Source organism: Gopherus evgoodei, chromosome 4 (genome assembly GCF_007399415.2).
Source record: "Gopherus evgoodei ecotype Sinaloan lineage chromosome 4, rGopEvg1_v1.p, whole genome shotgun sequence".
NCBI lineage: Eukaryota > Metazoa > Chordata > Testudines > Testudinidae > Gopherus > Gopherus evgoodei.
The window spans coordinates 29,138,656-29,162,218 of NC_044325.1; the positions used below are offsets into that span (position 1 = coordinate 29,138,656).

Below are 23,563 nucleotides of genomic sequence, written 5' to 3' on the forward strand. Positions count from 1 at the left end.
TCTCTTTCACCTGAAACACCTGACCAGAAAACCAATCAGGAAACCGGATTTTTTCAACTTTGGGTGGAGGGAAGTGTGTCTCTGAGTCTTTTGTCTGCCTGCCTGCTTCTCTGAGCTTTGGAGAAGTACTTTCTACTTTCTGGTCTTCTGTTTCTAAGAGTAAGGACAAAGAGATCAGATAGTAAGTTATATGGTTTCTTTTCTTTGGTATTTGCATGAATATAAGTGCTGGAATGCTTTGATTTGTATTCTTTTTGAATAAGGCTGTTTATTCAATATTCTTTTAAGCAATTGACCCTGTGTGGTATCATCTTAATACAGAGAGAACATTTGTATTTTTTCTTTCTTTTTTATATAAAGTTTTCTTTTAAGACCTGTTGGAGTTTTTCTTTACTTCAGGGAAATTAAGTCTGTACTCACCAGGGAATTGGTGGGAGGAAGAAATCAGGGGAAAGCTGTGTGTTGGATTGCTAGCCTGATTTTGCATTTCCTCTGGGTGAAGAGGAAAGTGCTTTTGTTCCAGGATTGGGAACGGAGAGGGGGACTTACTCTGCGTAGTTTCACAGAGCTTGTGTCTGTGTATCTCTCCAGGAGCACCTGGAGGGGGGAAGGGAATCAGGATTATCTCCCTTTGTTGTGAGACTCAAGGGATTTGGGTCTTGTGGTCCCCAGGGAAGGTTTTTTCAGGGGGACCAGAGTGCCCCAAAACACTCTAATTTTTTGGGTGGTGGCAGCAGTACCAGGTCCAAGCTGGTAACTAAGCTTGGAGGTTTTCATGCTAACCCCCAAATTTTGGACGCTAAGGTCCAGAATCTGGGAATAAGGTTATGATATGGTGTGCAGCGTTGTGGGAAAGATACAATCCAGAAGCCAGTAGGAATATTATATTTTTCTTTTCTCTGCTAGGGGCTTTTTAGCAGAGAGAAACAGTTTGGTTTTAAAAGGGAACCAGAGAGAATTTTTTTTTTCTGCTCTCTAGCAGTTTGTGGTTTGCATGTTAAGCGAGAAGCCATTACCAAACTGTTAAGGGTCTTTTGTCATGCAATAGCCCTCCCATTAGGTGGCAAGTACCAGCACTTATATGCATGCAAATTAAGTGGTTTTTCTGGTTTCCCTTCATTGAACATTAGCTAGAGAGAGAAAGGGAAAAAAGCACTGTTGCTAGGCAGACTCCAGGAGGGAACAGAGCCTGCAGTTCAAAAGAGAAACACCGGAGGGCACCCCAACACAAGAAAACAGGAACCATGTCTACCAGGACAAAAATGGAGGCCGAAGACCAATTCAAAGAAGCTGAACACAGGCGAGAGATGGAAAAACACAAACAGGAACTAGAAATAAAACAAAAAGAGATGGAGATAAAAGAAAAGGAAGAAAGCCTCAAACTGGCAGCCTTCCAAAGAGAACAGGCAGCCCAAGAGGCAGCACACAAAAGAAAACTAGAAGAAGAAGAGGTGGCCCACCGCCGAGAAATGGAAAAGCACCAAAAAGAAATGGAAAAACACCAAAAAGAAATGGAAAAACAACAAAAAGAAATGGAAAAACAACAAAAAGAGAATGAAGAGAAGGAAAAACAGAGAAAACATGAACTGGAGATGGCAAAAGCTGGGCTGCATGTGCCAGCCAACCCTAACAACCCGGCGCCAATTATTGCTCCACAGCACAGGAAATTTCCCACCTACAAGGCAGGTGATGACACCGAGGCCTTCTTGGAAAATTTTGAAAGAGCCTGTCTTGGGTACAGCATCCCCGAAGACCAGTACATGGTAGAATTAAGGCCACACCTCAGTGGACCTTTAGCAGAGGTGGCAGCTGAAATGCCCAAGCCGCAAATGAATGACTATAAACTTTTTCAAACCAAGGCCAGATACAGGATGGGGATAACCCCAGATCATGCCCGTCGGCGCTTCAGAACCCAAAAATGGAAACCAGAGGTGTCATTTCCCAAACACGCCTACTACATTGCAAAAAACTATGAGGCCTGGTTAACAGGAAACAACATTCAAACCTTGGAAGAAGTGAACCTCCTCATACAAATGGAGCAGTTCTTGGATGGTGTTCCTGAAGACATCACACGGTACATACAAGATAGAAATCCCAAAACTATCGCTGAGGCGGGGGAAATTGGAGCCAAATGGATGGAACTGGCAGAAAGCAAAAAAGCTACTGTCAAGGGGAACGATTACCCCAGGGGGCACACAGACCATAAACCCTACAACCGAGGACAGCCAAAGACCCTACATACCACCCAAGTAAAGCCACAAATACCCTACTCTTCAACCTCACCAGTCTCCAGTAACTCACCTCGGCCCAGTGACCCATCAGATGGAAGATGCTTTAAGTGTAATGAACTGGGACATATCAAGGCCAACTGTCCCAAGAACACCATGCGAGTGCAATTCATTACACCACCATCACCCCAAAGATCCCCAGGCCCAGATGCCTCTCAAATACCCTTGGAGCGAAGGGAAAATTTGAGAGTGGGCGGAAAGAAGGTTACTGCGTGGAGAGACACGGGGGCACAAGTGTCAGCTATCCACCAATCCTTCGTTGACCCCAAATTCATCAACCCAAAGGCCAAAGTTACAATTTACCCCTTCATGTCACAAGCTGTAGACTTGCCTACAGCTCAACTGCCTGTCCAGTACAAAGGCTGGTCAGGAAGGTGGACTTTTGCAGTCTATGACAATTATCCTATCCCCATGCTACTGGGGGAAGACTTGGCCAACCAGGTGAGGCGGGCCAAGAGAGTGGGAATGGTTACCCGTAGCCAAACCAGGCAAGCTTCCAGACCCATTCCTGTTCCTGAGCCGTCCACAGAAGCCCCGTCTGTGTTACCAGAGACCCAGACAGAGGCAGTGGACCCGGATTCCATGCCTACCACTGAAACAGCCACAGCATCTCCAGTCCCAGGCCCGGAACTGGAACAGCAACCAGCACCAGCAAGTGCAACCACATCTTCAAACTCAACGCCAGAGGGCGCCAGCAAGCCAGAACTGGCAGAAGCAAAAGACAGCCATACCCAAAAGGCTCAGCCAGAGCCTGAAATACCCTCAGGTGCACCAGCGGAGAGCGGTTCACCAGCAACGAAAACAACCCCATCACCTACATCGCTTCCAGAGGGACCAAGCCCAAGTCCACAGTCTGAGGAAGAACTGGTGACCCCAGCCTCAAGGGAACAGTTCCAGGCTGAGCAGGAAGCAGATGACAGCCTTCAGAAAGCTTGGGCGGCGGCACGGAGCACCCCACCGCCTCTCAGCTCTTCTAATCGATCCCGGTTTGTTATAGACCAAGGACTTTTATACAAGGAAATTCTTTCTGGTGGACACCGGGAAGAATGGCAGCCGCAAAAACAGTTGGTGGTTCCAACTAAGTACCGGGGGAAGCTCTTAAGCTTAGCCCATGATCATCCCAGTGGCCATGCTGGGGTGAACAGAACCAAGGACCGGTTGGGGAAGTCCTTCCACTGGGAGGGGATGGGCAAGGACGTTGCCAAGTATGTCCGGTCTTGTGAGGTATGCCAAAGAGTGGGAAAGCCTCAAGACCAGGTCAAGGCCCCTCTCCAGCCACTCCCCATAATTGAGGTCCCATTTCAGCGAGTAGCTGTGGATATTCTGGGCCCTTTCCCAAAAAAGACGCCCAGAGGAAAGCAGTACGTACTGACTTTAGTGGACTTTGCTACCCGATGGCCAGAAGCAGTAGCTCTAGGCAACACCAGGGCTAACACTGTGTGCCTGGCCCTAACAGACATCTTTGCCAGGGTAGGTTGGCCCTCTGACATCCTTACAGATTCAGGGTCTAATTTCCTGGCAGGGACCATGGAAAAACTGTGGGAAACTCATGGGGTGAATCACTTGGTTGCCACCCCGTACCACCATCAAACCAATGGCCTGGTGGAAAGGTTCAATGGAACTTTGGGGGCCATGATAAGAAAATTCATCAACGAATTCTCCAATAATTGGGACCTAGTGTTGCAGCAGTTGCTGTTTGCCTACAGGGCTGTACCACATCCCAGTTTAGGGTTTTCACCATTTGAACTTGTGTATGGTCACGAGGTTAAGGGGCCGTTACAGTTGGTGAAGCAGCAATGGGAGGGGTTTACGCCTTCTCCAGGAACTAACATTCTGGACTTTGTAAGCAACCTACAAAGCACCCTCCGACACTCTTTAGCCCTTGCTAGAGAGAACCTAAAGGATGCTCAAGAAGAGCAAAAGGCCTGGTATGACAGACATGCCAGAGAACGTTCCTTCAAGGTAGGAGACCAGGTTATGGTCTTGAAGGCGCAACAGGCCCATAAGATGGAAGCATCATGGGAAGGGCCATTCACGGTCCAAGAGCGCCTGGGAGCTGTGAACTACCTCATAGCATTTCCCAATTCCTCACTAAAGCCTAAAGTGTACCATGTTAATTCTCTCAAGCCTTTCTATTCCAGAGACTTACAGGTTTGTCAGTTTACAGTCCAGGGAGATGATGCTGAGTGGCCTGACGGTGTCTACTACGACGGGAAAAAAGACGGTGGCGTGGAAGAGGTGAACCTCTCAACCACCCTGGAACGTCTGCAGCGGCAACAAATCAAGGAGCTGTGCACTAGCTTCGCCCCATTGTTCTCAGCCACCCCAGGACGGACTGAACGGGCATACCACTCCATTGATACAGGTAATGCTCACCCAATCAGAACCCCACCCTACCGGGTGTCTCCTCATGCCCAAGCTGCTATAGAACGGGAGATCCAGAACATGCTACAGATGGGTATAATCCGCTCATCTACCAGTGCATGGGCATCTCCAGTGGTTCTGGTACCCAAACCAGATGGGGAAATACGCTTTTGCGTGGACTACCGTAAGCTAAATGCGGTAACTCGTCCGGACAACTATCCAATGCCACGCACTGATGAGCTATTGGAAAAGTTGGGACGTGCCCAGTTCATCTCTACAATAGACTTAACCAAGGGGTACTGGCAAGTACCGCTAGATGAACCCGCCAAGGAGAGGTCAGCATTCGTCACCCATGCGGGGGTGTATGAATTCAATGTCCTTCCTTTCGGCCTTCGAAATGCACCCGCCACCTTCCAGAGGCTGGTAGACGGTCTACTAGCTGGACTGGGAGAATTTGCAGTTGCCTACCTCGATGATGTGGCCATTTTTTCAGACTCCTGGCCCGAACACCTACTACACCTGGAAAAGGTCTTTGAGCGCATCAGGCAGGCAGGACTAACTGTTAAGGCCAAAAAGTGTCAAATAGGCCAAAACAGAGTGACTTACCTGGGGCACCAGGTGGGTCGAGGAACCATAAACCCCCTACAGGCCAAAGTGGATGCTATCCAAAAGTGGCCTGTCCCACGGTCCAAAAAGCAAGTCCAATCCTTCTTAGGCTTGGCCGGATACTACAGGCGATTTGTACCACACTACAGCCAAATCGCTGCCCCATTGACCGACCTGACCAAAAAGACCCAGCCAAATGCCGTTAAGTGGACTGATGAGTGTCAAAAAGCCTTTACCCAGCTTAAGGCAACGCTCATGTCGGACCCTGTGCTCAGGGCCCCGGACTTTGACAAGCCATTCCTAGTAACCACGGATGCATCTGAGCGTGGTATAGGAGCAGTACTCATGCAGGAAGCAACAGATCACAACTTCCATCCTGTCGTGTTTCTCAGCAAGAAACTGTCTCACAGGGAAAGTCACTGGTCAGTCAGTGAAAAGGAATGCTATGCCATTGTGTACGCCCTGGAAAAGCTACGCCCATATGTTTGGGGACGGCGGTTCCAACTACAAACTGACCATGCTGCACTAAAGTGGCTTCATACTGCCAAGGGGAACAACAAGAAACTTCTTCGTTGGAGTTTAGCTCTCCAAGATTTTGATTTTGAAATTCAACACATCACAGGAGCTTCTAACAAAGTTGCTGATGCACTCTCCCGTGAGAGTTTCCCAGAATCCAGTAGTTAAAAAGTGTTCTTAAAATGTAAAAGTCTGTTAGTTATATACTTAGTAGTATATGTAAAGGTGCATGTGTTGTATTAATCTGTTTATTTTCAAGTTCTAGAAGGAAATTGCCGCCAGTGAGCTTCCCCACTGTCTGCAATTTGGGGGGCGTGTCATAAACAGATAGCTAAGGGTTAATGTCTCTTTCACCTGAAACACCTGACCAGAAAACCAATCAGGAAACCGGATTTTTTCAACTTTGGGTGGAGGGAAGTGTGTCTCTGAGTCTTTTGTCTGCCTGCCTGCTTCTCTGAGCTTTGGAGAAGTACTTTCTACTTTCTGGTCTTCTGTTTCTAAGAGTAAGGACAAAGAGATCAGATAGTAAGTTATATGGTTTCTTTTCTTTGGTATTTGCATGAATATAAGTGCTGGAATGCTTTGATTTGTATTCTTTTTGAATAAGGCTGTTTATTCAATATTCTTTTAAGCAATTGACCCTGTGTGGTATCATCTTAATACAGAGAGAACATTTGTATTTTTTCTTTCTTTTTTATATAAAGTTTTCTTTTAAGACCTGTTGGAGTTTTTCTTTACTTCAGGGAAATTAAGTCTGTACTCACCAGGGAATTGGTGGGAGGAAGAAATCAGGGGAAAGCTGTGTGTTGGATTGCTAGCCTGATTTTGCATTTCCTCTGGGTGAAGAGGAAAGTGCTTTTGTTCCAGGATTGGGAACGGAGAGGGGGACTTACTCTGCGTAGTTTCACAGAGCTTGTGTCTGTGTATCTCTCCAGGAGCACCTGGAGGGGGGAAGGGAATCAGGATTATCTCCCTTTGTTGTGAGACTCAAGGGATTTGGGTCTTGTGGTCCCCAGGGAAGGTTTTTTCAGGGGGACCAGAGTGCCCCAAAACACTCTAATTTTTTGGGTGGTGGCAGCAGTACCAGGTCCAAGCTGGTAACTAAGCTTGGAGGTTTTCATGCTAACCCCCAAATTTTGGACGCTAAGGTCCAGAATCTGGGAATAAGGTTATGATAGGAGGCATATACACCTAAGTACATTCATGTCAGAGGCTTTGGAGACCTGTTTCATTTGTAGCTTTCCTTTTCCAGTGAACTTTCAGACATACATCAATCCATGATAAGTTACTCATCCTCTGTTAGCTATATAATTGGCAAATTGAGATATGTTACAAAGACAGAAGTTGTAATAATTTCAAAGTATGAATGAAAGATGAACACTTTTCATTGGTCAGTGTTTTTGATTTGGGTTTTTATATTTTGAATTTTATATATTGAGTTTTTCTCTCTCATTCTTGTTCTGCAGCTAACAGTTAAAGCATTACATGTCCGTCCAGAGTCTGGCAGATCCCCACAAGAATGTTGTTTACGTGTATCACTAATGCCACTTCGCCTCAATATTGACCAGGTTGGTGATGCTAGAGACACTGTCCATTAGATGAAACATCATTGTGTCCTTTGGATTGTGGCAATGTACAATTTCTAAATGCTTGTGTGGAGAAATTTAATATGAGTACTATAACTTTTACACTTCTAACCTCCGAATACACATTTTATCAATTCTTTTGTGGGTTTGATTGCCTTCTGTTATGTAGCTTTGGATTCCGTGCAGCTGTAAATGTATCTCCTTGTATATTTGTCTATGTCCGTTTTATATGAAAAAATCTCCTTTTTAACAATTGAGCTTATTTAGTGCTTCAGCCAACATAGTGACTAGACTTTTTAATTTAAAGACTAGTACTATTTGCAGAAATGGCTATGCTCTCAAAGATTGCACTTCATTCAGTGAGACTTCTGAAAAATTCAGTGATTTTTGAAACAGTGAATTTTTAAAGACCTGAGTACACTTATGTTTTGGCAACATTTGTATAGCTTTGTCATCCCAGTAAATTATCATTGGCTTGAAAGTAAGTCCGATAATGTTGAATTCTAATGTGAATAAGAGAAGTCAATAATATTTTAGTTAGAAGCACATGACATGGTAAGACTGCTGTATCACAAGCTCTTTGCCATTTGTTACCCTTAACACCTGTTTGGGACATTAATGACAGAGAGCACTGAAAAGAGATGGTAGAAATTAATTCTATCAGGATGTTTTTTATTAGTTAGGCAGGATGTTTATTTGTTTCGTATCCACTGTATGTGAGGCCTCCCAAACCCAGAAGTTTTAAAAGTTTAGAAGTGTAATGACATGGTTTTGATAGAAATGAGCAGTATGGCTTTGAAATTATCTCCTTGACTGACTTCTGCAGACTATGGAGTGGGAGAGTTTCAAAAGTACAAATTATATTTAGCTGTCTACCTTCCATTGGCTTTCAGTGGATGATAAACACCTAACTTACTGCCATTTGTGCCTCTTAAAACCTGTCCTGCCATAGTCTGTAATAGTTTCATGCTATATCCACCAAGAACAGAAATATAGCATTTTTTTAAATATGTATAATAGGAGATAGGTATATCTCCCAGAACTGGAAGGGACCTTGAAAAGTCATTGAGTCCAGCCTCCTGCCTTCACTAGCAGGACTAAGTACTAATTTTTGCCCCAGATCCCTAAGTGGCCCCCTCAAGAATTGAACTCACAACTGTGGGTTTAGCAGGCCAATGCTCAAACCACTGAGCTATCCCTCCCTCTGCCCCCTATTTGAAACATTCCTGTACCATGATTTTAGCTTTGCCCAGTACATGATGTCCTCTTTTTCAGCCCCTAGAGAATGAACTACATTATGCCATGTGTTCCCTGGAGGAAAGGGCCTTCACATTGGCTCTGGGGCCCCCAATAATGACCTCCTCAGCTTTTTAGTAGTTCATTTCCAGTGGATCCATGCTAACAGGTTACCTTCTAGCTACATAGAAGAGGACAAAAAAAAAATAATATAGTGCTAGACTGTAATCTGTGAGAGTTGGTGCAGGGACCAGGCATGTCCCCCACACTCTGAAGGGTCCCAGGAAAGGGATTGGGACAGTACTGCAAAAGCAGCTGCCCCACGTGCTGTGCAATGCAGGGGGGATTCCCACATTTCTGCCTGTGGCTCTCCATTGCACAATATGGGCCAATGTATTGTTTGGTTTAGGTTGCAACTGAAAAAAGGACTTGAGCTCTGGATGCTAAAATGTATTCTCTTGTTCCTTTGATTGATGTGCAAGTACCCACAGAAACATAACTTCTTCTTCGAGTGATTGCTCATATCCATTCTAGGTGTGCGTGCCGTGCATGCATGTTCGTCGGAAACTTTTTACCCTAGCAACTCCAGTGGGCCGGCAGGTCACCCCTTAGAGTGGCGCCGCCATGGCGCTTGATATATACCCCTGCCGGCCCACCCGCTCCTCAGTTCCTTCTTACTGCCGTGTCGGTCGTTGGAACTGTGGAACACAGCTTGGCTGCCTTCCACGTCCCTAGCTCTCTTTCGTTGTACAGTTCATAGTTGTAGTTAGTAGTAAATAGTTGTTAAGTATAGTTAGTTGAGTAGTATTTTGTAAATAGTTGCAAATATTTGTTAGCCGGTTTGAGCCATAGCCCTTCCCGGCACCGGGCCCATGCCTGGTTCGCCAGGCTTCAAACAATGCACGGCCTGTAAGAAGCCGATGCCGACCAGCAATCCCCACGATGCGTGCCTAAAGTGCCTGGGGGAATCGCACATCTCGGACAAGTGCCGCATTTGTAAGGCTTTTAAGCCTAGAACAAAGAAGGAGAGAGACCAGAGATTGAGGACTCTCCTTATGGAAGCGGCACTCAACCTGGCAGCTTCACAGACCGTCGCCTCTACACCAGCACCGGACCGCGCTGGCACCGGAAAGACTCCCCGGCCCAGTCTGCAACTCCATCCAGGCAGACTCGAGTGGAGCGCTCGGCACCTATCTCGGCCACGACACCACCGACAGGGATCCCGTCGACTCCGGGCCCGGAGGGTCCGTCGAGTCCAGTCCCTCCTAGCTCCCCCATAAGATCTGGGGTTGAGCTATTGGTCCCATCGACGCTGGAGACTTTTGCCTCAGCACGGGACCTAATCGCTCTGACAGAGCCAGCTCAGCCTCCACCCCCGGTACCTCCGGTGCGGGTTGTGTCCAGAGGCAAGCCGACGATGAGAGCACCGTCTCGGGACTCACGTTCGCTGTCCAGGTCCCGTCACCGTGGACGCTCCCGATCCCAGCGCCGCTCGCAGTCCCGGCACCGCTCCCCTCTGCGGTACTGGTCGCACTCACGGCACCGGTCATCTTCCAAACAGTCCCGGTCTGGTTCCAGTCACCGATACCGGCACTGGGACTCTAGGAGCCGTTCCCGCCGTCGATCAACTCCCCGGTCGACCTCCCGGCACCGAGCTGGTGGCAGGTCCCGGTCCCGGTCGATCTCCCGGCACCGTGTTGGTGGCAGGTCCCGGTCCCGAGCCCGGCACCGAGCTGGTGGCAGGTCCCGGTCCCGGTTGACCTCCCGGCACCGTGTTGGTGGCAGGTCCCGGTCCCGAGCCCGGCACCAAGTCGGCGGCAGGTACCGGTCCTGCTCCCGGCACCGAGTCAAAGACAGGCCCCGGTCCCGATCCCGGCACTGGTATGACTCCTGGTACCGGTCCCCGGCACCGAGAACATCTTCGGCGTCAGGACGAAGGGATGGCTACCAGCCGCGTTCGGCTCCTCCATGGCCCTCCAGACAGCCGTCTGTATTGTCACAGGCGGACAGTGTTTATGCACTGGACACAGACAGGCACCCGGCCCTTTTTCAAGACCCTCCTCAAAAGGACCAGGGACGCAGCAGTGGGGATTCTGGACGCCCTGGGCGTACCACCAAGCCCAGGGCCCCCAGCAGCTTCCTCCTAGGCCTGCAACGACGGAGCACAGGGCGCCGGAGGCATCGTTGTCTCGCCCCCCCCTCCCTCTCCGGATGCGGAGGACAGGTCCAAACAGCAGGACCCTGAGCTCCCTCTGGAGTCAGAGGGGCAGGCTCAGACAGACCCCCCTATGGACACTCTCTTGCCAGGGGTCTCCTCATCGTCTTCTCCCGATAAGGCTCTAGCAGGCACTTCTTCCACCAGCCCTCCCCTACTCGACCTCAGGGCACACCAGGACCTCCTCAGGCGCGTAGCGCAGAACTTAAACCTACAAGCGGAGGAGGTCTCCGAGATCGAAGATCCCGTGGAGAGCATCCTCTCCTCAGATGCTCCCACCAGGGTCGCCCTGCCCTTTATTCGGACTATCCAGGCCAACGCCAATACGATCTGGCAATCGCCGGCCTCCATCCCCCCTGCGGCGCGAGGCGTGGAGCGGAAGTACATGGCCCCCTCCAAGGGCTATGAGTACCTCCATGTTTACCCGACACCGTGCTCCCTCATAGTGCAGTCGGTGAATGAGAGGGAGCGTCATGGACAAGAAGCCCCAGCTCCCAAATTCAAGGAGGCCAGGCGTATGGACCTCCTCGGCCGCAAGGTCTATTCGGCGGGGGCCCTTCAGCTCAGGGTTTCCAACCAGCAAGCCCTCCTTAGCCGCTACGCCTTTAACTCTTGGGTGGCAGCGGATAAGTTTAAGGAGCTGTTGCCACAGGAGGCACGTCAAGAATTTGCGGCAATTCTTGACGAGGGCAAGAAGGTCGCAAGAACCTCGTTGCAGGCCTCCTTGGACGCAGCAGACTCGGCCACTTGTACCCTCACCTCAGGGGTTACAATGCGCCGCATCTCCTGGCTTCAGGTTTCTGGCCTTCCACCGGAGCTCCAGTATACCATCCAGGACCTCCCGTTCCAAGGCCAGGGCCTGTTCTCGGAGAAGACAGACCCCAGACTAAAAAGTCTAAAGGACAATCGGGTCATCATGCGCTCCTTTGGGATGCATACGCCCGGGACACAACGCAGACCCTTCCGGCCGCAGCAACAGCAGCAGCGCCGGCCGTTCCTCCAGCTCCGCCAGCGCCAGGGCCTCAATAGGCGCCGCGGCAGAAATGGCAGGCGCAGATAGTCGGGGAACCAAGGGGGGCAGAGTCAGAGCTCCTCCAAAGCCCCGCCTGGAACCCAAACCTTCGTTTTGAAGGTGCGCCCGAGGGCGCAGTACCAGTTTCCCCCACGGATCCTTCCCCCCCGTTTTCCAACCGCCTTTCGTTTTTCCTCCAGGCGTGGACCCAAATAACATCCGACCGATGGGTCTTACACACTGTGCAGACGGGATACCGTCTGCAGTTTACGTCTTTCCTTCCCTCCCGCCCCCCACCCTCGTCCCTCTTCAGGGACCCCTCTCACGAGCAAGTCCTCCGCCAGGAGGTAAAGACGCTTCTCGACAAAGGGGCCATAGAGGTGGTTCCGGAGAATGAGAAGGGCAAGGGGTTTTATTCCCGCTACTTCCTCATCCCCAAGGCCAAGGGAGGCCTCAGACCTATCCTCGACCTGCGGGAACTCAACAAACATCTGGTGAAGTTGAAGTTCCGCATGGTATCCCTGGGGACCATTATCCCATCCCTGGATCCTGGTACGCCGCCCTCGACATGCAGGACGCTTACTTTCATATCGCCATATTACCACATCACAGGCGTTTCCTTCGGTTCGTGGTCGACCGCCATCACAACCAATTCGCGGTCCTCCCGTTTGGCCTCTCTACGGCCCCGAGGGTATTCACCAAATGCATGGCTGTCGTCGTTGCATATCTTCGGCGCAGTCGCATTCACGTGTTCCCTTACCTCGATGACTGGCTGATCCGAGGCACATCGGAGCTGCAGGTCCGCAACCACGTCCGCAGGATCGGCGGCCTCTTTACTACCTTGGGCCTCATTATCAACGTGGACAAGTCCACTCTGCTCCCCACGCAGAGGATAGAGTTCATCGTGGCCGTTCTGGACTCCACCTTGGCCAGGGCCCTTCTGCCGTTGCCCAGGTTCCAGTCACTGTCGGCCATTATTCAACGCTTGCAGGCGGCCCCCCTGACCTCTATAAGGACATGCCTAATCCTCTTAGGCCACATGGCGGCCTGCACATTCGTGACAGTTTATGCGCGGTTCCGCATGAGGCCCCTCCAATCTTGGCTCATCGCGCAGTACTGGCCGACCAGACATTCGCTGGACACTGTTGTCACCATCCCCCAGGGGGTGTTGGATTCCCTCTGGTGGTGGCTAGACCAGTCCGTCGTGTGTGCGGGTCTCCCGTTTCATCCGCCCCAACCCTCGGTGTCCCTAACAACGGATGCCTCAGATCTCGGCTGGGGGGCCCACCTGGGAACCCTGAGGACACAGGGCCTGTGGTCCCCGCAGGAGGTGGATTTACACATCAACATGCGGGAGTTAAGAGCGGTCCACCTTGCTTGTCAAACATTCTCTCATCAGCTCCTAGGTCGTTGTGTCGCGGTGTTCACCAACAACACAACGACCATGTACTATTTCAACAAGCAGGGCGGCACCAGATCCTCTCCCCTATGTCACGAGGTGATGCAACTCTGGGACTTTTGTAGAGCCCACTCCATTCACCTCACGGCTTCCTTCCTCCCCGGAGTACGGAACACGCTGGTGGACCGCCTGAGCAGATCCTTCCTCACGCACGAGCGGTCCCTTCGCCCGGACGTCGCCCTCTTGCTCTTCCAGAGGTGGGGTTGTCCCCGCGTGGACCTCTTCGCGTCCAGGGGGAACAGGAAATGCCAGGCGTTCTTCTCCTTTCAGGGCCGGGAACCCGGGTCTATAGCGGACGCCTTCCTTATTCCGTGGACGACCCACTTGTTCTACGTGTTCCCTCCATTCCCACTGGTCCACAAGGTCCTTCTGAAGGTGCGCAGGGACAGGGCCCGCGTGATTATGGTAGCTCCAGCGTGGCCCAGGCAACATTGGTACCCCATGTTGCTGGACCTGGCCATAGCCAACCCAGTCCCCCTGCCCCTTCACCCGGACCTGACCACCCAGGACCACGGTACTCTCTGTCACCCGGACCTGCAGTCGCTGCACCTAGCAGCGTGGCTCCTGTGTGGCTGACCAGATCCGAATTACGCTGCTCTACCCCGGTATGTGAGGTACTCTTGGGCAGCAGGAAGCCTTCCACCAGAGCGACGTACTCAGCCAAGTGGAAGCGTTTCTCCTGTTGGTGCACGAAGAGGGGTTTCCTCCCTATGGAAGTTTCGGTCGCCGATATTTTGGACTATATTTGGTCCCTCAAGCAACAGGGCCTGGCGATATCGTCCCGTCGGGTTCAACTGGCGGCTATCTCCACCTTTCATCCGGGTGAGGATGGCCGCTCCGTTTTCTCTCACCCGACGGTGACTAGATTCCTGAAGGGGCTGGAACGTCTATACCCCAACATCTGCCACCCTGCCCCTACCTGGGATCTCAACCTGGTTCTGACTCGGCTCATGGGGCCCCCCTTTGAGCCGTTAGCGACTTGCTCCCTGCTCTATCTTTCTTGGAAGACTGCCTTTCTAGTAGCCATTACCTCCGCTAGATGGGTGTCGGAACTCCGGGCTCTCGCAGTAGATCCCCCGTATACGGTCTTCCATAAAGATAAGGTGCAGCTGAGACCGCACCCGGCCTTTCTCCCCAAGGTGGTCTCAGCCTTTCACGTCAACCAGGAGAACTTCCTCCCCGTTTTTTTCCCGAAGCCTCATTCCTCACGCAGGGAGCAACAACTCCACTCGCTTGATGTCCGTCGGGCTCTCGCGTTTTATGTGGAGAGGACCAAACCGTTCCGCAAATCCCCCCAGCTTTTTGTGGCAGTAGCGGACCGCATTAAGGGGCTTCCCATTTCCTCACAGAGGTTATCTTCGTGGGTAACGTCCTGTATCAGGACCTGCTATGACTTGGCTCATGTTCCTACGGGCCGTGTGACTGCGCACTCTACAAGGGCGCAGGCGTCGTCGCTGGCTTTCCTCGCCCGTGTGCCCATCCAGGAGATCTGTTGGGCAGCGACCTGGTCATCGGTCCACACCTTTGCTTCCCATTACGCCCTGGTCCAGCAGTCCAGAGATGACGCAGCCTTCGGCTCGGCAGTGCTCCATGCCGCGACTTCTCACTCCGACCCCACCGCCTACGTAGGCTTGGGATTCACCTAACTGGAATGGATATGAGCAATCACTCGAAGAAGAAAAGACGGCTACTCACCTTTGTAACTGTTGTTCTTCGAGATGTGTTGCTCATATCCATTCCACACCCGCCCTCCTACCCCACTGTCGGAGTAGCCGGCAAGAAGGAACTGAGGAGCGGGTGGGCCGGCAGGGGTATATATCAAGCGCCATGGCGGCACCACTCGAGGGGGCGACCTGCCGGCCCACTGGAGTTGCTAGGGTAAAAAGTTTCAGACGAACGTGCACGCACGGCGCGCACACCTAACTGGAATGGATATGAGCAACACATCTCGAAGAACAACAGTTACAAAGGTGAGTAACCGTCTTATCCAGGATTGAGGATGGGTTCTACAGAGAACTCTAGATTGAAGTGATTTGTTTCTTTCCTTTGACGTAATTGCGTTATTCCTTTATTTTAGGATGCCTTGTTTTTCCTGAAGGATTTTTTCACTAGCCTTTCTACAGAAGTGGAAGTTTTAATGACTCCAGATCCAGAAGGTACTATCATTGGTGTAGTAAGCTGGAAACACACCTCTACCCCCATCTCTTCTTCTTTTTCTCTGTTTGTGTGTGCGCGCGCATACACATAATTTATTCTATTTGCTAAAGAACTATATTAGACATAATTTATTAAGCCTAAAGCTTTCAGAAGAGTTCTCTAATTCTGTAGTGTTCTTCGAGTAGATGCAGAGTTGTATTCCATTTAGGTGTATTCCAATTAGGTGTATGCGCGCTCAGCGTGCTGGAGTTAGAGATGTTTTCCTACCAGTCCCCATAGAGGTGGTGCTTGTGCCACATGGCTGTGGCCCTTCCCCTGGCTATTTGAGCTGTTCTCCTCCGTCGGTGCTGAGGAAGAGGTCTCATAAGATCAATCGGGACTGCTCCAGGTTGCAGGATGATGCCTCTGCCTCCCCCAGAAAAAGTGCAAACCAGATTGAGACTGAATCCAGTGTTCAGGATTGTACGGGTACTTGTGGACCCTTCTCTGGTACTGAATGGGAAGGGCAGAAACTCTGGATCTGGCCTCCATTGAGTCCAGTACTGATGATGGAGATGGTGGTCCCAGCTGTGTCAGCGTACCAGGCAGCAACAGATCTCCTCTGCCTTTCAGTCTTGCCCTTAACAATGGCCAGGGGTGCGCCACCAATAGCCCCTCCAATGGAGCCAGCAGCCGAACCTTTGTGTCTGTCAGCACCACATCCAGTTGCACCCCTCCCCCATTGGAGATGAAACTAGTACTGGAATCAGTACAGGGACCCTCTTCGGCTCCCCTGCCTTCACCACCCTCAACGTCAATGCACTCAGATGCTCCAGTACCACTGTTTGCACCAGGACTGATGCTGCCTATGGCACTGGCATGCTCGGTACCGACGGGACTGCCTTCATTGGGGGCACCAATTCCTGCCTCGTTCTGGATGAATCGGGCCATCTATTGACTCGGGCATCACTCCTTCCATGTTCCCAAGATCACAGGGCTCTTCTGATTCCGAGTTGGGGATTGTCATCTTCCCACTCCACATCACCTGACAAGCTCCAAGGGCTGCCAATGGATCAATATGACTCTCAGGGTTGGCATGTGCCCGGAAGCTGGGAAGTAGGGCCCAGGCCCTATTGGGATGGGAGAAGGGGCGGGGTCTGGGATGCTCAACCCCCTGCTCCATCCCAGACCCCGCCCCTTCTTCCAAGCCCCCAGTCCCTCCCTGCCTCTTCCCACCCCAGGTCCTTCCCTGCCCCTCCTCTTCCTGCCCAGTTCTGCCCCCACCCCTGAGCACGCCCTGTCCCCGCTCCTCCCCGCACAGTGCCTCCTGCACACCACAGAAGAGCTGATCGCCGTGGGTGGGAGGTACTGGTAGGGATGGGGAGGGGTTGATCAGCAGGCTGCCAACAGGTGGGAGGCGCTGGAGTTGGGAGTGGGGCAGCTGGCTGCCCGAGAGTGCTAAGCACCCACTAATTTTTTTCTGTTGCTGCTCCAGCAATGTTCGGCAGCTATCCAACAAGTCTTACTCAACAATACAAAGTTCTCCATTAGGATGGCCTACTTAGCAAAGTGGAAGAGATTCTCACTCTGATCCGTGGCCCATGGGACCCAAGTGACAAGGGCTTTCATCCAGGACATCTTAGACTGGAGTATCTGCTGCATCTTCAGAAATTGGACCTTTCACTCAGCTTGCTGAGAGTCCATTTGGCAACTATATCTGTGTTTCATCCCCCTATTCAGGGGAAGTCGTTTTTTTCCAATACCATAGTGAGATTTCTGAAAGGGCTTATCTGCTTGCATCCTCTGGTCTGAGATTCAGTTCCCTTGTGGGACCTAAACATGGTTTTGGTGGCTCTGATGGACCCTCCATTTGAGCCCCTTGTGTCCTGTCTGCTGCCCCTCCTGTCTTAGAAAACCACTTTCCTGCTAGCCACCACTTTGGCAAGAAGAGTATGAGAGGCCCTATGGCTGAACTGTCTTACACTCAGTTCTCTAAGGATAAGTTAACGGCGGGACCATATCCAAAGGTTTTATCCAAGGTGGTCTCTCAGTTTCTTCTGAATCAAGCAGTGTATTTACCTGGGCTTTTCCCTAAGCTGCGCTCTTCCCCAGAAGAAAAGTGTCCCCATGCTCTGGATGTCAGGTGACGTCTAGCCTTTTATCTGGGCTGTCCTAAGCCATTTTGTGTTTCACTTCACCTGTTCGTATCATATGCGGACTGCATGAAAGGGTGACTGGTCTCTGCACAGACCATCTCTAGATGGATAACATCCTATATCAAGAGTGAGTTTGAGATACCTTCGGCTACGCCTCCTCCACAGCTATAGGCTCAATCCACAAGAGTGCAAGTGACAGCAGAAGTGTTGTTCAGTAACGTTTCCATGCTGGTCATGTGCATGGCAGCTAGGTGGTCATCCATAGGTATGTTTAAGAACCATTATGCTATTACTGTATCTTCCAGAGTGGATGCAGGCCTCCAAAGGGTGGTCCTACAGTCCGTATTGCTTAGACTCAGAGCCCCACCTCCAGATTGGGGTACTGCTTGTGAGTCACGTAAGTGGAAAGCACATCTGGATCTACTCGAAGAAGAAGTTATTACTTACTGTAACTGTGTTTCTTTGAGATGTGATTCAGCCATGTATTCCGTGACCCACTCTCCATCCCCTTTGCATCGGAGTCTCCTTCTGTGGGCTTTCGGTTGGAAGGAACTGAGCAGCGCTGCCTCATATAGCCAGGTGAAGCACAAGCACTGCCCCTCTATGTGGAATTTCTAAGTGGAATACACATCTGCATCACATCTCAAAGAAACAGTTATAGAAAGTAACTGTTTCTTCATCAGTTTTTGGATACCCACATAGGTCCTCAGCACCTCTGAAAACCAATCACAAGATATCTCTCGAGTTGGGCACCCAAAAATTGAAGCATATTAGTGAACGCTTCTGAAAAGTTGTGAGCATATATGTGTAAAGTGTTGGAGCTATGGATGAACTGAGGGTATGTATAGTTACTAATTTAAAATTAAATGCAGCTCTTGCAGAAGGAATTATATCCTAAATTTATATACAAGTAGTAAAATGTTAGTATTAAGTTAAAGTAGTCTTTCCATCCATTGTAAACCTAGCCAAAAATGAGAGAATAAGATTTTTTTAAATTAAGAATTATTCCCTCTTTGACTATATTGTATTCTCTTCTATGTATGTAAACAATCTTAGACCACCTACTTTCTGTGATGCAACTTGCAGAAATATACAGGCTGTGTAATTCTCAGTAGGGTTTCTTTTAAAATTCCATGAATGCTATTGCAAGCCTACGAATACTTAGAAATTACAAAGGTTTACTTGAAATTCTGAGAATTTTACTCAGTCTCTCATCAAGAGCTTTTTACCACAAATCTTTACTCCTAACTTTTTTTTAATGATTTATTTGTTAGCTTTAGCTACCTATAGAACTATTTATAACTTTACATATTGGGAACATTTTCACAAGAATAGTAATATTTGTAAAATCCAGTGTTCTTCTTTGAGTGCTTGTTCACGTCAATTCCAATCAGATGTATGCGCGCTGCATGCATGGTTGTTGAGGGCTCTGGAGCCCCCTGGAGTGATGCCTTCATGGCACTCAATATATGACCCAGCCAACCCGACCCCCCTTTCAGTTCCTACTTACCGTTGGAACAGTGCTCACTTGCTCAGCCAGTGCTCCCTTAGCGTTCTTCTATTAGCCATTACAGTTATAGTTAGTATTATAGTAATTTAGTATAGATAGATGATAGGTTGGGAGTGGGGATCTCTCCCCTGGCTCCCTGCTGTGCCTGTAATAAGTTTATGCCCATCAGTGACCCCAATGACTCTTGTCTAATGTGTCTGAGGGAAGCACACCAAACAGAAAGGTACAAAATCTGCAGGGCTTTTCGGCCAAGAACCAACTAGGGTGTGATTTCCAACTAAACCAACTGTTAATGGAATCCGTTCTCCGCCCAGAGCTGGCTGCAGACTGCCAGCACCCAGCACCACATGCGTTCATATGGAGTGCTCTGGCATCCATACACAACACAGTGCCGAGGAAGGATTCTACCACAAGAGACCCTCAGCACTGGCGCTCCCTGGCTCCATACGCATGGCACCACTTGACTTCCCCATTGCCGCACAAGAACAAGGGCACAAGCCTCGTCAGCTGTGTTCCTGGCCCAGATCCTGATACAAGAGATCTGCAGGGCAGCAGCTTGGTCATCGGTGCATACGTTTACCTCTCGCTATGCTATCACCCAACAAGCCAGAGATGATGCATCACTCAGCAGGGTGGTGCTCCAGCCAGCGATTCCTTAACTCTGACCCCACCTCCAGGGTAGCGCTTGGTAGTCACCTGATTGGAATGGTCGTGAACAAGCACTTGAAGAAGAAAAAACGGTTACTCACCTTCTGATAACTGTTGTTCTTCGAGATGTGGTGTTCACGTCCATTCCAATACCCACCCTCCTTCCCCTCTGTCGGAGTAGCTGGTAAGAAGGAACTGAAGAGGGGTCAGGTCAGCAGGGTCATATACTGAGTGCCATGAAGGAGCCACTCCAGGGGGCTCCAGAGCCAACCTGACAGGAGCTGCTAAGTGCACGTGGCACACACACCTGATTGGAATGGACATGAGCAACACATCTTGAAGATCAACAGTTACAAGAAGGCGAGTAACCGTTTTTTATACACTACAGTACATTTAACTGTAACAGCATGGATTTGTTTCATTAGACAAAAAAAAACCAAACCAAAACACTTATTTAACAGGCTGCTTGAAATTACTGTGAGAGACTATGAATTATTTGTTTACTGTATGTAAATTTTTATTATCTCAGTTAAAAAGTCTCCTGGTGCTGATGTAACCTGTAGTTTGCCCAAGCATGTCAGCAGTTTCAAGGACCCAAGCCCGGTCATTTCTTTCTCAGTACACAAGCAAACAAGCCAAAATGATAGTGTTGATTCTGTGGATATGGTTAATGGAGAGGACCATCATTTTTCACATGAAGAGACATCGTTCAGTGATCAACCAGTCTTTTTCAGGTAAATTTTGGTTGCAAGATTTCCAGAGGTGTGCACGTATTCTATCATTTTTATTGCTTTTTATAAAATACGGCATTACAATAATTTCTGTGCAGCCTCAATGGGCATTATCTTTTTCTTTCAGAGCTTAAATGTAATACTATGATGTATCATTGAAAAATAACCATTTCTTGAATTTCCTGTTAGCTTTTTCAAACTGTCACATGTATATGAATGGTCCCTGCACTGAAGAGCTGAGTCTAAATTAAAATTAACATGATCAAGGATGACAGTGAATTAAGGGAGGGTCTGGGTGTTATGGGAGAGAAGAGGGTTACAATAGTAAAATATCGTGAGTTGAGCTTTAAAGTAGTTTTGCCCTAAAAAGTGACTGAAGAAATTGCACCTTCTTATTCAACAGTTCTGCCTTATGTATTGAGTTATATCTACTTATAACAATTAACTTTTCACTTTCTTACCACTGCAGAACCAAGCTGTGGGAGAGTGAGCTAGATTCTGTTCCAGCACGTGCATCACCAACAGAATGGTTAACTACATTCCAATTCCTGGGGCAAATTCTGCTCTCATTTTCATGTGTACAAAGCCACTGAAAACAGTAGAGTTGCACCAGTGTAACTAAGGGCAGAATTGGCCCATGGAAAAGATTGTGCTGATACAGAAGGAATACAGCTTGATTTTCTGATCACAAGATGAATTTGCTGGGCTGATAGTTAGAAAAAGATGATATAAACTTTTACAATAAGCAGATTTGATCTGGAAGTCATTGAAACAGTGAACTTGGAACCCCACATTGTTTTTTATGCTCACATTTTGGAGTAGAACAACAATCTAAGGTGCACTACAATGATATATGCCTTACAAAAAAAACTGAAGAGAATCATATTATAATGTGACATGCACCTATTTGTGGTCCATGCTTTGGTTTTTCTTTTGAGTGGCTTCATTTATTTCCTGTTTCAGTTTCTCTCACTGTAATAAATTGTTTCCTTTGTATATTTCAGAGAATTTCGATTTATATCAGAAGTTCCAATACGTCTTGATTACCATGGCAAACATGTCTCAATGGATCAGGTTTGTTTACAACACAGACACAATCTGATAAAACTGATGTTTTGTGTGTTTTCTTTCTATGAATGGAACTATACTTTGTGCTACCTACCCATCTGCAGTGTAGTCTTGAAAATTCTCAAGTATTACTTATTTAAACTTTCAATGAAACTAAATAACGTGGAACTGTTACGTGAGAACAGTGGGGTAGATCCTTGGGTCTGGTTCACCATTATTCAGCACAGGAAGTGTTATTCAGCCACTTTCACCCAGTAGGAATGGATCTCAAGGGATGCTTGAAGTGCGTTAGAGCTCCAGCTATGCTGTTGGGTGCACCCCTTGATACACCTCCATCTCCACCTCTCCTGCTGGAGAGGCCTGTGCCACCCAAAGATTTCCCTTACACCAGTTTGCTAAGTTGGTATTATGGCTTCTTTATCCAAAGCACCTTATGTCAGTTTTCATCTGGCATAGTTCAAAATGCAGTAATAAAATAAGTAGAGGTTATAGGAGCAGGTTTTATTTCCGTGTATGCAGTTTAAAATATATTCAATAAAATTTGTGTTTGATCCAAGGTTTTTAAGTATTTATTTCCCAACGTCAGGTTGCGTATTGCAGATAGGCTTTTAGATTGACCAAGTATTTAATTTTCAGGGTACGTTAGCTGGGATTTTGATTGGTCTTGCGCAATTAAACTGCTCAGAGTTAAAGTTGAAGAGACTTTGCTATCGACATGGGTGAGTTTACAAAATTTTAATATGATTTTTTTTCTGGAAATTGGATGTGGATGTTGCAAATACTTGGGTATACCAAGCAAAAAGCAAATTCTCATATTAATCATTTTAAAATTCAGAGCACACTGCAATGATTTTTATAAGGAGAAACTTCATTTTTAATGCACTTAAACTGTTTGTTTATAAACATTTGTGGTGTGAATGAGATGAAAACTAGGACTGAGAATTGTCAAATATGGCTCCAGTTCAGGAAAGTGTCTGTTCAAAATAGCTCTTAACCATGTACTAAACTTGACCGTAAAATCTTAAAATTAAACACATGCTTAAGTTCTTTCCTGATTCAGAGCTTATGGGAATAACATGAAGCTGTGCTTCTTCTTTATCAATATTCCCCACAAGTTTTCTTCCACTAACATACCCCAGAATGCAGTTGTAGATATATTTTTTTTGCTTGGGAGAGCACAAAGATCAAATACCTCAGTTTGCCAGGAGTAAGTGAGTATGGCATTATAGCCTTCACTTTCCCCCTTATTTTAGTGTTTAAATGTCTTTTCTTGTTCTCATTCACTAGAAAAAAACATCCCTCAAGTCATAGAATCATAGGACTGCAAGGGACCTTGAGAGATCATCTAGTCCAGGCCCCTGCACTTATGGCAGGACTAAGTATTATCTAGACCATTTCTGACAGGTGTTTGTCTAACCTGCTCTTAAAAATCTCCAATGATGGAGATTCCACAACCTCCCTAGGCAATTTATTCCAGCGCTTAACCACCCTGACAGTTAGGAAGTTTTTCCTAATGTCCAACCTAAACTTCCCTTGCTGCAATTTAAGCACATTGTTTCTTGTCCTATCCTCAGAGGTTAAGAAAAACAATTTTTTCCCCACCTCCTTCTAACAACTTTTAACATACTTGAAAACTGTTATCATGGCCCCTCTGTCTTCTCTTTTCCAGACTAAACAAACCCAATTTTTTCAATCTTCCCTCAGAGGTCATGTTTTCTAGACCTTTAATCATTTTTGTTGCTCTTCTCTGAATTCTCTCTAATTTGTCCACATCTTTCCTGAAATATGGCACCCAGAACTAGACAAAATACTCCAGTTGAGGCCTAATCAGCACAGAATAGAGCAGAAGAATTACTTCTCACGTCTTGCTTACAACACTCCTGCTAATATATCCCAGAATGATGTTTGCTTTTTTCGAAACAGCATTACACTGTTGATTCATATTTAGCTTGTGGTCCACTATGACCCCTTTTCCTTTTCCGCAGTACTCCTACATAGGCAGTCATTTCCCATTTTGTATGTGTGCATCTGA

At 48.2% G+C, this 23,563-nt stretch overlaps 1 protein-coding gene across 4 annotated transcripts in view; it reads left to right on the forward strand.

Annotated features, from left to right (window-relative positions):
* Positions 1–23,563, forward strand: part of ATG2B (autophagy related 2B) — a 100,451-nt gene that overhangs the window by 72,043 nt on the left and 4,845 nt on the right. For 3 of the 4 annotated variants that reach the window (XM_030558801.1, XM_030558802.1, XM_030558804.1), the window contains 5 exons: positions 7,241–7,342; positions 15,360–15,438; positions 20,262–20,466; positions 21,468–21,537; positions 22,168–22,250. In XM_030558801.1, coding sequence (XP_030414661.1) covers positions 7,241–7,342; positions 15,360–15,438; positions 20,262–20,466; positions 21,468–21,537; positions 22,168–22,250 — 539 coding nt within the window. The remainder of the gene's footprint in view (positions 1–7,240; positions 7,343–15,359; positions 15,439–20,261; positions 20,467–21,467; positions 21,538–22,167; positions 22,251–23,563) is intronic. The other variant, XM_030558803.1, reaches the window with a different exon arrangement.